We start from the raw sequence: 14315 nt of genomic DNA on the forward strand, positions 1-14315 counted from the left end.
GAGGAGATAGACAAACCAGCAACGCCGGAATAAAACAGGAAATACATAAGGCCGCGACAACAACAACAACTTCGCGTATTATAGAGATGTATTGAACAAAATCAAATAAGGATTACAGGGGGAAAAAAATGTGCATCTGTGAGTGTCAATGTAAAAGCAATAGAGATAAACTCAACTATGCAGGTCAAAAGGGTCATAGAACGCTAATTTTTGGTCCTAATTCCACACAATCAATTACTAATAAATGTTCACACCCATCAGAGAACATTGGCCTGACCAGAGTTAAAACCACAATGATGACTATGCATTTCTATTTCTCTTGCGGCTATAAAAATATCTCTACGTCACATGTTGAAGAAGTAGGAAGTGTTGCAAATTTGCATTCATGCTGAAATCCTCTGTTTCTATTAAAATCAAGGTGATGACACTGACCTGTAAACAATTCGCGGTATGATAACGCCCCCTGACATTCAAAGTATTAAAGCTGTATGAATGGACAGACTGCAAATGATTGTGGGCAAGGGGGTGTTTCACAAAGATAAAGTCGATCTTAAAATTCAAGATCAACTTAAAATTATGGTAGGCTGTGTGTGTCTTAATAATATTATAACTTTCACATAAGAATGAAAATTTTAGAGACTTTTTCATCTAAGCATTAATTAACAAAACTAGAATTTTCACTGAAGGTGATTAATACCCCCGCCCCTAGTGTTGCTTTATAGTATGTGATGTCATGAGGGCAATGACGTTAATACCAAATTTGTGCATTTGTCGAATTGGAAACAGAATAATTTTAGTTAACTGTACACTTACAGAGTTGACACTGAGTATAAAACTTACAGCAAATGGAAACATGCTTTCCCCCAGCATCACTACACTTAAAGACCATCATACACACCAAATTTGACCTTCATAGCTTGAATGGTTTATTTTGATACAAAAATGAGTGGTTACCATGGCAATACATTTTCCTTAAACTAACACATTGGTGTCTTGCAAAACCACACTTCTAGATCATGATACATACTAAATTTGACTTTAATTGCTTGAATGATAGAAAAGTTATTCAATCTGCAAGGTTTTGGTAAAATTGTGGTTACCATGGCAATGGTTTATGTGACAAACACAAAAATTATGTGTTCCACATCTATACCTCAGGGCCATAATGCCTACCAAAGTTGGTTTCAATTGCTTGAAAACTGTGGAAGAAATTCACTCCACAGGATTAAAAAAAACTAGAAATGTCGCTACAGTGACTGGTTATACCCCCGCCAAACAACATTTCATAAGCTTTGGTCAAAACAACATTTCATAAGCTTTGGTCAAAAAACTGAGGAAGTAGTTAAATCCGCAAGATCTTTCCTTGATCTTCTGCCATTAATATACCGTTACCATGGCAACGTACTTTCGGGTACTGTCGAAAAATGCGTCTTGCACATCTACAACCAAAGGCACACATCTGTACCAAGTTTCATGGAAATTGGGCAAAAACTGAGGAAGTAGTTTGCTACACAAAATTTTCCATCATTTTGGCTCATAATATGTGAGCTGTTACCATGGCAACATACTTTTTGTCACTGTCAAGAAATGTGTCATGCTGACCTATATCCTAAGACAAACATTCAATATGAATTCCATGAGAATTGGAAGAACACTGATGAAGCAGTTTTGCCATGAAGCAGTTTGCCCTATATTTTACCAATAACATGCCGTTACCATGGCAACGCACTTTTTGCCACTGCGGAAATATGTGTCTTGCACATTAACATATTCAGATGAACATCTGTACCTAATTTCATAAAAATTGATCAAAAACTGTGGGAGGAGTTCGCGACGCAAGATTTGTACCCATTTTTGCCCATAATATGCCGTTACCATAGCAACGTACTTTTGGGTACTGTCAAAAAATACGTCTTGCACATCTACAACCCAAGGCACACATCTGTGCCAAGTTTTATGGGAATCGGTTGAAAACTGAGGAAGTAGTTCGCGACGCAAGATTTGCAACGGACCAACCGCCCGACCGCCCGACCGCCCGACCGTCCGCTGAATATATACCCCCTTCAAACTTCGTTTGGCGGGGGTATAAATACGGTTACTATGGCAACGCATTGTCCGATACAAAGGACATTTTGCAAAACTACACTTAAAGAGCATCATACACACCAAATTTCACCTTCATAGATTAAATGGTTCAATTTGATACAAAAATGAGTGGTTACCATGGCAACACATTTTTCTTATATTAACACATTGGTGTCTTGCATAACTACACCTACCGATCATCATACATACTAAATTTGACCTTAATTGCTTGAATGATGTGGAAGTTATTCAATCCACAAGGTTTTGGTAAAATTATGGTTACCATGGCAACGCTTTGTCCGACAAACACAAAAATTATGTGTTCCACATCTATGCCTCAAGGCCATAATGCCTACCAAATATGATTTCAATTGCTTCAAAACTGTGGAAGTTGTTCGAAGAAAACATGCGGTTACCATGGCAACGTTTTGTCAAGTACAAACACAAAGAGTGTCTTGCATAACTACACCTATAGATCATCATAGATACCAATTTTGAAATTATTCAATCCACAAGGTTTTGGTAAAATTATGGTTACCATGGCAACGCATTGTCCAACAAACACACAAAAAAAACATGTCTTGCACATCTCTACCTCAATATCATCATTTACCCTAAGTTTCATTTAAATTGCTTCAAAACTGTAGGAGGAGTTCGCGATGCAAAATTTTGCAACAGACCGACCGACCGCCCGACCGCCCGACCGTCTGCCTGCCCACCCGACCAACATCACGGTGATTCCTATATACCCCCTTCACACTATGTGTGGCGGGGGTATAATTAAGTAAAAGGGATGAAGGATTTTTTACTGTAAATTTTGATAACGCTTTGAAGTGGATTTTGAAAACATAAGATAAATTGAAAAGAGAAACCGATGGAATACCGTAATTTTTAAGTCAATCTTAACTTTTAAGTTCAACTTAAATTCTTTGTGAAACATCCCCCAAATGACCATCAAGTTTCATTTTGTTGTCATGCAATACACATTTCATACTTATATCCTGTTTTCTGCTTATGGTAGGAACAGAAGGAAAGCTAGTGTGGCAAATTTTTGACCTTTTCCCCTTTTTAATGCTGACACTCTACCAATGTCGACATGTGGCATGAGCAACGTTCCTTGAGAACGGAAGTAAACAAAATTTTGCATGAGAAATTTTTATATTCATTGTAGCGCAATCTCCCCATACAGTGCCTCAGTAATTAGTTTTCTTTCACTCAGAAGCTCACCGTGACTTCCCCACAACATGGTCGGTATATCGAACATCTGGTACACATGATGAAACATCCTGCCTACAGAAAAGGTGGACAAGTTACGCTTTTCTATATAAAAAAAAAAAACAACAAATAATACATACATATTTTCTCACACAGGAAGTATATGATATATACCTTAATCGAAATAGTAAATTCAGAATTTTAAAAAAGAGACAAATTTTGAAAAAGATAGGGCAAGAAAAAAAAATCAAGTTCAGGAATGGAAAGTATAATGCCTATTATAAAATGGGTTCAACAATGTAGCCGATTAGAAGCACTAAAATGAGTCACATGTGCGCTCTTGACTTCCTTACTAACATGCACGGCTGTGCAAAAAGTGTGCAACGAAAAGTCGTAACAGCACGGCGTGTTATGCTATGGGATATTACAGAGAAAGAATAACTGCTCGGTCACTGATGTCCCAATGTCTAGCTATGGCTAGCAGTGCACAATCAATCAGTTCTTACAAGCACGTCACACACTATATGCGCTCTCAATCCTGTAAACAACTTCTAGTTCAGGTCGCCTTACCTGCCAGCGCCATACATGAGTACAGTGCTAGATTGCCGAGTGCGTAAATGTTTGGAATTAAAGGTCGTGTTTGCCTTTGGGAGCAGCGATTGATAAAATGTTCCAAGATGTCAAATTTGATGCATACATGTACGTCTGTTGTACCACAAAACATCCTACCATATACAATTTTTGCGAGAAAGCCTAAAATATAAGGGGATATCAGTATTTTTCTCAATAAACCGTAATTGTAGACGGTTTAGTCTGGAAACATCTTTATTATAACTATTATTCACATTTTGTATATTTAACAATACTTAAGATTGATTTTACTGATTCAAATTTTTACAGTGGTTATTTCTATCCCTAACTCACATTTGAGAACTATTTTAAAGCATTAATACTGGGTTTTTGTTTCATCTGCAAATGGTAAATTATCATCTTGACTTTTGAGCAAGATCTACGTGTAGCTAACTGGTATTGACCCATAAAGGTACATGAAAAATGCTGTTAATTTTGAACCCATTTTACGAATCAAATAATACTCAGGTTTAAGTTCATGACATTCGTGGAGATGCAGCTCACTTTGGGGTATTTACAACGTAGCGCAACATGCACTCGGCTTCGCCTCATGTATGTTTCACAATCATGAATATCCTTGAGTATGCTGCATCTCCAATGCACTCTCACCTGTGTATTATTTGTATCATGTGCCTTTTATTCATTTTGCCAATTTTTCCCTTTCCGCCATGTCTTGTGTCAAGAGTCACCATATCCACTTACGAGGAGTTCAAGTTTATTAACCCCTCCCCCCCCCCCCCCAGCTTTCCACACATCAAGGATTCCACCTTAAACCCAAGACTTCATACCGGTATTCATTAGAAAGAGGCATACACGTCATGATGTCATGAATCCAATCAAATACGACGTAAAATGCTTCTACAAGCTTGCACAAGTCTATCACGGAAGGGGATCCTCCTTTCTGAGTAAATATCCAAAGCCGTTTTGCTTCACTATGAGGTGTAAATTGGTATCCGTGGTGATGTCACCACTGTACGCATCACTCATTTTGGCATTGCAATGCACTTAATACAACTTTGTAGCTGGCAGGACACCCTCGCATGACGACACCTCTGTTCACGATTGCACTCAAATTCACTGGCTAGAGGAAACCACACCTATGGAATGCTACTCATGCACCAATCTAATACTTCCTTGACCTTAACAAAGCAAGATCTCATATACTGTAAATGCCATATATCTAGCAAGTCTAATTTTTCACGAATCGAGACTTAACCCGACAATTCCATTAGTCGTTAGATTCACACTTGTGGAGTACAATAGTGAACAGAGACGTGTGTGCGTGCATGTCAGGATCAGAGTTAATATTTTTGTGTGTTATAAAAAATTTGCAAATAGCACCTGACTCACAAAATCTGCACAAATAAAAACCCTTCGAAATGTATGGCATATTTAGTAGATAAAATGGATTAGATCAGTGCAAAGAACAAAACATTGATAGCTTGAGTGAGAACCCTGAAATCTTGAGGCCAATTCATGGGGGCCCAAGTGTATGGCGGGACAAGAGGTATAACAGAACTCTGCCTGAAACAAAGAGACATTCTCGGTGCACCCCGCACACGCACCACTGCGCTCGAGCCCAACTGTGACTCTGACATGACCCCGCCAGCCTCCTCAGACCGCAAGGAGACAATCCAAACTAAGATGCTATCGCTATTCCCCAAGACCCCCGGCTCAGGTGCTGAGCAGGTTGGATATTAGGAATGACAGGAAATTCGGGAGATTACCTTGTACACCGCGCTGTAATTCCTCGCAAACCGTCTTTATCTTTGACGCATGCTTTGACCGGGTCACCTTGACTTTATAGGTACCTGGGGGAAAAAAAATCATAACATTAATACAAATATAGAAGAGTGTTTTCGTAAGTAAAATCTGAAGGGTATACATATATCTTTGAGTCACATATTTTTCACATTAAACTTTTCCAGCAAATCTCTTCTGGAGTAAACATATTATTCTTTAAGTCATTCTAAAAAATTCCCAGGTATTGTTATTAGGGTGGCATGACCTAACACCTCAAATATCAAACATTATCTGGAAAGCAGAAAAACTGTGTCACTTTCCAATATTTTCACAAAAGAACATCAATGCTGACATTTTCCGAGTTGAATTTGATAAATAATTCCAGCAAATGAATAATATTTCAAATGGTATCCTGTGCACTTGGAAGACAACTGCAACACAAAAGATAGTTAGTGTTGAGGTGGTATAAAGAATAATGCACAGCAAATTGTGATGCAATACCAGGAAACTTATTCCATGTATCACACACATCTGAATCTTGTTTTATAATGCACATGCACAGAGTATACACCTTCAATGGGGTGAGCTGCACGTTCACTGATCCCCTGGCCTCAGAACTTGCCATTTGTACATGTGATCTACATGCCACGTGAACATGTTGCCACCTGTTACATGACGGAGTTGCCTCATTATCTGTTGGAACTCGGTGAGCACTGTACATAGTCTATGCAAATACCAGAATTTGAGAAGGAGAGGGTTCAATGAAATATTTTATTGAGGCATACAGTCTGTTATAAGGGCTACTTCAGGCATTACTCGTCAACACCCATTAGCTGCTCTGTTATAACAAACAACTACAGTTTTCATAATTTTCACGTTTTTTTTACAACCTAGTTATTTAGGTTTTCATCCAATTACCAGTAGTTACAGTGAGCTCAACATGTTAAGAGTGTCCTGTCTGCAATTTTGTACAATCTTTGAATTGCCTACATATAGTCTCTACTTGATCTGGCCAGCCATCATTACAGTTACACAATATGTCTTGTCTTGAGTGAGTATCTGTCACACTGTCATTCACTATTCTGAATACCACCAATGGGCATAAATTGAGTAGTTGTGCCAACATTCTTTTATCGGCCAGGGAATTTTCCAAGACATGCTTCTGAGCCCTTCATAAGTCTTATCCTCGCCCCTCATTACAATGCAGCCTGCGATCCTGGTTTGTGTAACACCTCTGCTCAGTTCATTGCAATTAGGCTATTAGTATGTCGTCCGTTTGCTTACTGTAAGGTCTGGAGGAGAAACTAGCTCTGTACTCTCCTGGGGGGCATTTCATGAAGGTACTTGTCGGATAAAATATCTGACAAGTCAATTATATCCGAAAAGTTTTGAGAAATTCTTTAGTCTGATTGGCTGATTTCTCTGAACTTGTCGGATATAATTGACTTGTCGGACATTTTATCCGACAAGTTCCTTCATGAAATGCCCCCCTGATCATGGCGATGGGTACCTTTTGTCAAGGCCCTCTCACTGTATGACAGCTCTCTAAACGGGTGAGTAAAGTGAGCCCAGCCAAGTGTGACAGCGCCAGGGCCTTTTGAGATCTGCTTCACACATTATTATTCATGACAGATGAACCTTACTGAATAGTCATATCAACAGGTTCCTGTCGACCAATGGAATGGTGCGCTCCCCACATCCTCCATCTGATTGGCGTTGTCCGGCCTGTTCACATGCATCACTGACCACCAGTGGAGGTCTGTGGCATGCATTTGTTGTATACAATCGGGCTCAGGCAGACAGACACGCAGATTGGTCAATTTTTGCTCCCAAAATTAAATTCAGAGAGCAAAAATCAGTAATTAAAAGGGCTAGCATAAGGATGCAAATCAGATCTCAAAAGGGCCTCGCGCTGTCCAAGGGTGCGTTTATCAACTCTTTCTCGGCAGAAACAGGTTTTCCAAACGGCTTTCAGGGAATTTTTACGAGATGATAAACGCAAAGCTGTTTTGATTATGGGGTTCGGAAAGACTTTTTGAAAACCGCAAATTTGTGCTTTCCGAAACAGGTTTCTGAAACAGGTTTCCAGAAACCTGTTTCTAGAAGCCCTTTGAAGCGAGATAAATGCAAAGCTGTTTTGAAACGGCTTTGTACTGTGGTTACGAACCAAAATGTGCAATGCAGCTGCGCAGTGACAAGGCCAGCCTTCCTGTTCGCGATGAGTTGATAAACGCAACTATTTTGGAAGCCGTTTCTAAAGGGCTTTGGAAACGGCTTTGGAAAAGGCTTTAAAAATGGCAAAAGGGGAAAGATGATAAACGCAGCCCAACTCAGCTGAGCTCACTTCATTTGCCACCATTTGCTCACCACCATATAGCGTGAGGGCCTTGGCAAAAGGCTGGGTGATGAGGTGCACAGATTCGTGCTATAGGTGACACCTTCCCACAAGACAAGAGTCCACTGGTACTGTATCTGCCCCTCCCCCTCCACATTGTATTCACAGTCACTAAAAAAAAGAAAAAAAAATTCACCTTCCACCATTTGGAATTTGCTTGCAATACATCAAAAGGGTCTACCAAGAAAGCTTACCTGGCTGATGCGATTTGTCAGGATGATGAGTTGTTTTATTGACGCATTTTGAGATAAAAAGTGCAGAATACTTTCAATCGCAGTACACAACTTTTGTATTCTACAGTAGCCCTCCCGTTGGGACTGTAGAACATAACATATGATGATTGATCGTGCCCTTGCAATCACATTTTCCAACATGGTGTTTGAGATTCATTCCAACGCAGAAGACTTAGTGGCCAGATTTGTCAATTATTGATTATTGATAATGAAAAATTATGTAGCAACCACAAGCGGGTAAGTTCTGAGAGTGTGGACTTTCACATTTTTGTTGTTACCCCACTGAAATTGTGTTATTTTAGCGTTATTCCACATATTTCTTACGAATATGTGTACAGCTGGAGTGAAAATTGACAGTTCAGCAGGCCGACAAGAACTATGTTTGGGCTTTAAAGGGACTGTACAGTACTGGTTGAGGTAGGGATTCATGTTTTGAACATTCCTAAGTGAGATAATGAAAAGCCTCTTATGAAATATGAAAGAGCATGTAATTTTAAGAAGAATTCAACGTTTATTTGATGAAAATTGGTTTTCAAATGGCTGAAATATCCCAAAAAGTGCTAATAATAAAAGGCGACATGCCACAACTTTATTAGGATCTCTTTGTTTCACCTTGTTTTTGGATATCTCAGCCATTTCAAAACCAAATTTCATCAAATAAACTTTTGATACCCCTTAGAACTGCATGCTCTTTGACATCTCATAGAGTGGTTTCTGAATATCTCGCAAAACGTTAAAAGCTAAATCCTCACCTCGACCAGAACTGTACACACCCTTTAATACTTATTTCCCCGAAATTGTGCCTCTCCCACAGAGCATGTAGTAATAAAAAAAAAAAAACCAAACAGATAGATAGTACTGAAAAGTTATGTGTGTGTGTGGGGGGGGGGGGGGTAGAATAACCAGAGGTAACAATGGGACCCATCAATGACTGTTGGTTCTGACTCGCCGAATACTGGGCGGGACACCTTTACTGCCTGCTCTGCAAACAGTGGCTGGGACTGAGGGGGGAAATACCCAAAGTGAGTTAGACAAACAGCATTCACATTGCCTCCCCCTGGAGTGGCCAAATATAACTACCAGGGTCAAAACCCACAAAAAGTTGCAGATGAAGATTCTCTGTAATTGTAATGGACCAAAATATGTCATTTGGGTCAACTCAAATCAACTCAAATCTTTAAAGTTTGTCTATGGTACCCGAGAGTGTTATCTTTTCTCTACCTGCTGCCATAATTTGGTGGATTAGAATAAAGCCCAAATCATGATATTGGCAGTTTTTTCTAGACCATTTTTTTTCTCATTGCTACTTCTGCACAGCTTGCCTGAGTACTCCTAATCTTTACATCTTGAACTACTATATCCTGCTTTTTCTACGAAATTGCACCTCCTAACTCTCTCTCTCACTAATTTCAATCACTTTTTGAATGGGGTTACAGATGGTCCACTCTTAGCAAGTTCCATCATTTTAAAGCTTGGACTTCGCTCTTTTAAATTATTGACTGGAAAAGCAGAAAACAAATATCAACCTACTCTTTTTTAGTTTTGAGCCAGGTGGTCACAAAATGTTCGCTAGTTTTGCTCGCCTTGAGTGAAGAAGAAATTGCCATATTTGCTCTGCACTCTTAACCTTTCCAAAATTAATCCCATCGCCTCCCTCTTCCCCTCCCCACCCCCACATTATTCTAAGAATTTACACAATACAAATCCAACAGTGGAAAAGAAATACAACATCTCTCTGCACACATACGACTCTGAAGCCGTGGCAACAAGTCAAATACTCTTGCCTACTTCTTTGACACCACATCAATCCCTTCCTTGCATCAGTACCCCCGTATTAAAGGACAAGTTCACCTTCACTAACATAAGGATTGAGAGAATGTAGCAATATTAGTAGAACACATCATTGACAGTTTGAGGAAAATCGGACAATCCGTTCAAAAGTTATGAATTTTTGAAGTTTTTGTGCAGTCACCGCTGGATGAGAAGACTACTGCAGTGTATGATGTCACATGCGTACAACAATATAGGAAAATATAAAGAGAATTTCACAAAATTTCATCTTTTGAAAAAAAGTACACATTCCCTTGACTCGTTCCTGACATATGGGTAATATTATTCCCATCGCCTTTATAAAGAGGCAAGTCAAGTGCTCTTTTATTATGCGAAAAAAGTGAAAATATGTTGAATTTTCTTTACATTTTCTTTATACTGTTGTACTCATACCGACATCTCGAGCCTTAGTAGTCTCCTCATCCAGCGGTTCCAACACAAAAATTTTAAAAATTCATAACTTTTGCATCGATTGTCCAATTGTCCTTATGTTTATGAAGGTGAACTTGTCCTCTAAAGATCTTGCAACAGTGCGTTAGGCCTTGTTTTACTTATCAGAACTCCTGCTTATTCTTATCTTCTTCATATAACACTCGCCCCACCCACGCTACCAGTGTTTACCATCAGCACCTCACAAGAGATATACAAGAGTTATTTAACAGTATATCTAGGACAAAGAATGTCTTAAAGGACAAGTCCACCTTCATAGACATGTAGATTGAGTGAATGCATACGATCAATATCAGTAGAAAACATCAGTGAGAGTTTGAGGAAAATTGGAGAACCCATTCAAAAGTTATGAATTTTTGAAGTTTCTGCTCAGTCACTGCTGGATGAGAAGACTACTACAGCTTGTGATGTCACATGTGTACAACGATATAAAGAAAACATTTAAAGAAAATTCAACATATTCTTACTTTTCTTGTACAATAAAAGAACGCTTGACTCTCCTCTCTCACAAGGCAGGGGGAATAACATTACCCTAAACATACGTCAGTGACAAGTCGAGGAAATGTGCACTTTTTTCAAAAACTAAAAATATATGAAAATTCAACATATTCTTACTTTTCTTATATGATAAAAGAACGCTTGACTCACCTCTCTCACAAGGCAGGGAGAATAATATTACCCTAAACATACGTCAGTGACAAGTCAAGGAAATGTGCACTTTTTTCAAAAACTAAAAATATGAAATTCTCTTTATATTTTCCTTATATTAACGTACGCATGTAACATCATACACTGTAGTAGTCTACTCATCCAGCAATGACTGTGCAGACACTATAAAAATTCATAACTTGTGAACGGATTGTCCGATTTTCCCCAAACTTTCACTAATGTGTTCTAACAATATTGCTGCACTCACTCATTACACATGTATAATTATGAAGGTGAACTTGTTCTTTAATTGGATAAAGCAACAGGTGGTTCACCAGTATACTTGCTTTCCACAACTGTGCACGTAGTCAAATAGTTATCATAGTGAGGTTTACACTTACGACGTGGCTTGACTTAATGCGACAATGTAAGGTAGCTGAGTGTGTACTGTAATAATCATGATGACGTGATAATCAAACCAGAATTAAGAATCCACAGGAATGCTCTTATACATGTAGTTCACTAAGTTTAAGACATTTTGACGTTCACTCGGCAGTGTGGTCGTGGGTACTTTTTGGCGTCAATGAAAAGGGACATCCCCTACCTCCAGCATAGTAGCTATAGTGGTCCATGTGAAACTCTGATTCACATACTTCAAAGAAAAACCTCAATATTTGCATTCTAGCATGCTACATGAATGTACACACGCAAAGTGTAGTCGTGCATGTTATTATTGAAGAAGCACGTACATGACTGGATGTTCCAAGATTCACTACAATATGGGGCACACGTGCCTTTGGCCATGCTGCTCCCACCTTATGGAATAACTTACCTTCAGCCACAAGAAATTGTTCTTCATCAGACTCCTTTAAAAGCAGTCTAAAAACTCACTTGTTTAAAGCCTCAATTTGACTACTTATTACATGTACTTGATATTTGTATGTCCTTTATCTCCTTCACTTTCTCTTCCTTCTGTGCCTAGAGCACCCTGCAGAGTGGATTTGGTGCTATATAAATCATATCAATTATTATTATTATTATCATTATTATTCTTGGTTGTGCTCATTGAAGTACCAACACCATTCGCTTTGGACAAACTATCAGATTTTCAAAGGATCACCATGGACCATGGGCCAAAATCTGTAACCTTCCACATCAGGAGGTGCTTGTTGATAAAAATATTTTAGTCTGAACATTGACAATAGGCCAAGTGTGAACAAACCATGTACTGTACCATGTGTATAAGATAAGCAAATTCCCCTATTATCAGCGGCAGTTATCAATCCCTGATAACATATCATGTGAATGTACAGGCTTTGTACCTTTAGACTCATCCAGAAACATTCACAGCATGAAACTTTCGCGAATTGGAGCTTAAGGCCCTCTTTTTGTGACATGAAACTTTCATGAATTGCCACCGGCATTCTATGCATTGTGTGGACAAGAACTTCTAAGTGCATTTTACTTTCGTGAATCTTGGAAATCTTAAAAACATACCCATATATATCATTACATTCACTCCTTGCAAAGTTGATTTTTTTTTTCACTTGTAAATCACAGGGCTAAACACTCTGCCTCGCCCTCATGCACAGGCGAGCGCTTATCACTGGACCTCAAATGGCACTTTAGCCATGTGTACACCTATCCCAAAACTTTAAGTCATACTAATAAACTACGATTGTAAAAATTACTTCCCTTAACCATGACAAAACTTCGATGCCGTTCACACCTACATGCAGTTAGTAAAACTTCAAGTTAATGCTAACTACGATAGAAAATAAAGGACGCCTCGCATTGGCGAACAGTGCAAACAAAATTCTGCCCGTAGAAGGTCACTCAAAACTACAAGAGCGTCGTGGTTAACAAAACTCCGTTCACATTTGTTGTAGTTTTAGCGCTCTGTGGGGGACATTCCCAAAACCATGATGAAACTACAACAAAACCCTAAGAAATCTTATGGTGTTCTCGTGGTGTCTTAGTGTCTTAGTTTTCAAAACTATGTGCGTCTACATCTACACTAAATTGAAGTTTAGTTCCCTAGGGGACTATCGTAGTTTACAAAACTTCAAGTTTTGAAAACCTTTAGGTAAAGGGATCTAGATGTGAACCCTGCTTTTAATTGTCACTTTTATTGCACATGTACACGCTTCAAGGCTGACAGATAAATCCCACACTCAGAAAACAGAATACAATTATCTTTCAGGGTCTACTGGATGTCCACTGCAGACACATCTACAGTTATATCTATTTTATGGCTGCAAGTCATTAGGCCCGTTCACAAACAACGAAAATCGAAATTTCAATCGCGATCCAAATTTTTTTTTCGACCGTTCATAAACAGGGAAAAATCGCACTTCGCAGCAAGGAAAGAACGATCAGTGGCCAAACTGCGCATGCGCGAATCTTGCATGACCGAAGACTGACCCCGCCGCAGTCCCAATAGAGTTTCGCACGCGCTACGAACGATGGGATTAAAAATACCGATTTCCGAATCTCGATCGCGCTCACACACACGACGCTTGGCCAAATAATCGCGATTATTCTGAAAAATCGCACTAATAGTGCGAGTTGGATCGCGATAAGGATCGCGGTAATTAGTGAAATTTTTCTGTCCACACTGGAAAAAATTTCGAAATTTCGATCGCGATAAGAAAATCGATTTTTAAATCGCACTTTTTGCCTTGTGTGTGAACGGGCCTATTGACATGTACTCAGGGTGGGATAACAGTACATCCCCTCCATACGCAAAGAAAACTACACCATGCAATAACTTTGTTTTAAACAGATTTCTGAAGCTCATTGCAGAGTACAACTCTTGGGGAATAAAATCTGGTATGAAAATGCTGGGCTCGCCACACAGAAGCTGGATTTGGGCCTATCAGGTCGATACGCTTGCACGTTGCAGAAAAATTGCACCATCCAAAACATGATGATGGCTTCCTGCCAGAAGCACCGATGCTTTTCAAATGGCGTAAGCTGATATGAGACAATTTCCTCGAGACACCCTTGTGAAATTAAAAAAAAAAAATGTTGACAGGGAATTACGACAAGTCTGTCACATGAACGCCACGCGGGAGTGATCAAAT

The 14315-nt window shown here is 39.2% G+C and overlaps 1 protein-coding gene across 1 annotated transcript in view; it reads right to left on the reverse strand.

The window, feature by feature from the left end:
* LOC140231905 (uncharacterized) overlaps window positions 1-14315 on the reverse strand; it is a 49603-nt gene that overhangs the window by 15475 nt on the left and 19813 nt on the right. The window contains exon 5 of the mRNA XM_072312057.1: window positions 5658-5741. Within this exon, the coding sequence (XP_072168158.1) occupies window positions 5658-5741 (84 nt within the window). The remainder of the gene's footprint in view (window positions 1-5657; window positions 5742-14315) is intronic.

This window comes from Diadema setosum, chromosome 8, assembly GCF_964275005.1.
Source record: "Diadema setosum chromosome 8, eeDiaSeto1, whole genome shotgun sequence".
NCBI classification, from domain to species: Eukaryota; Metazoa; Echinodermata; class Echinoidea; order Diadematoida; family Diadematidae; genus Diadema; species Diadema setosum.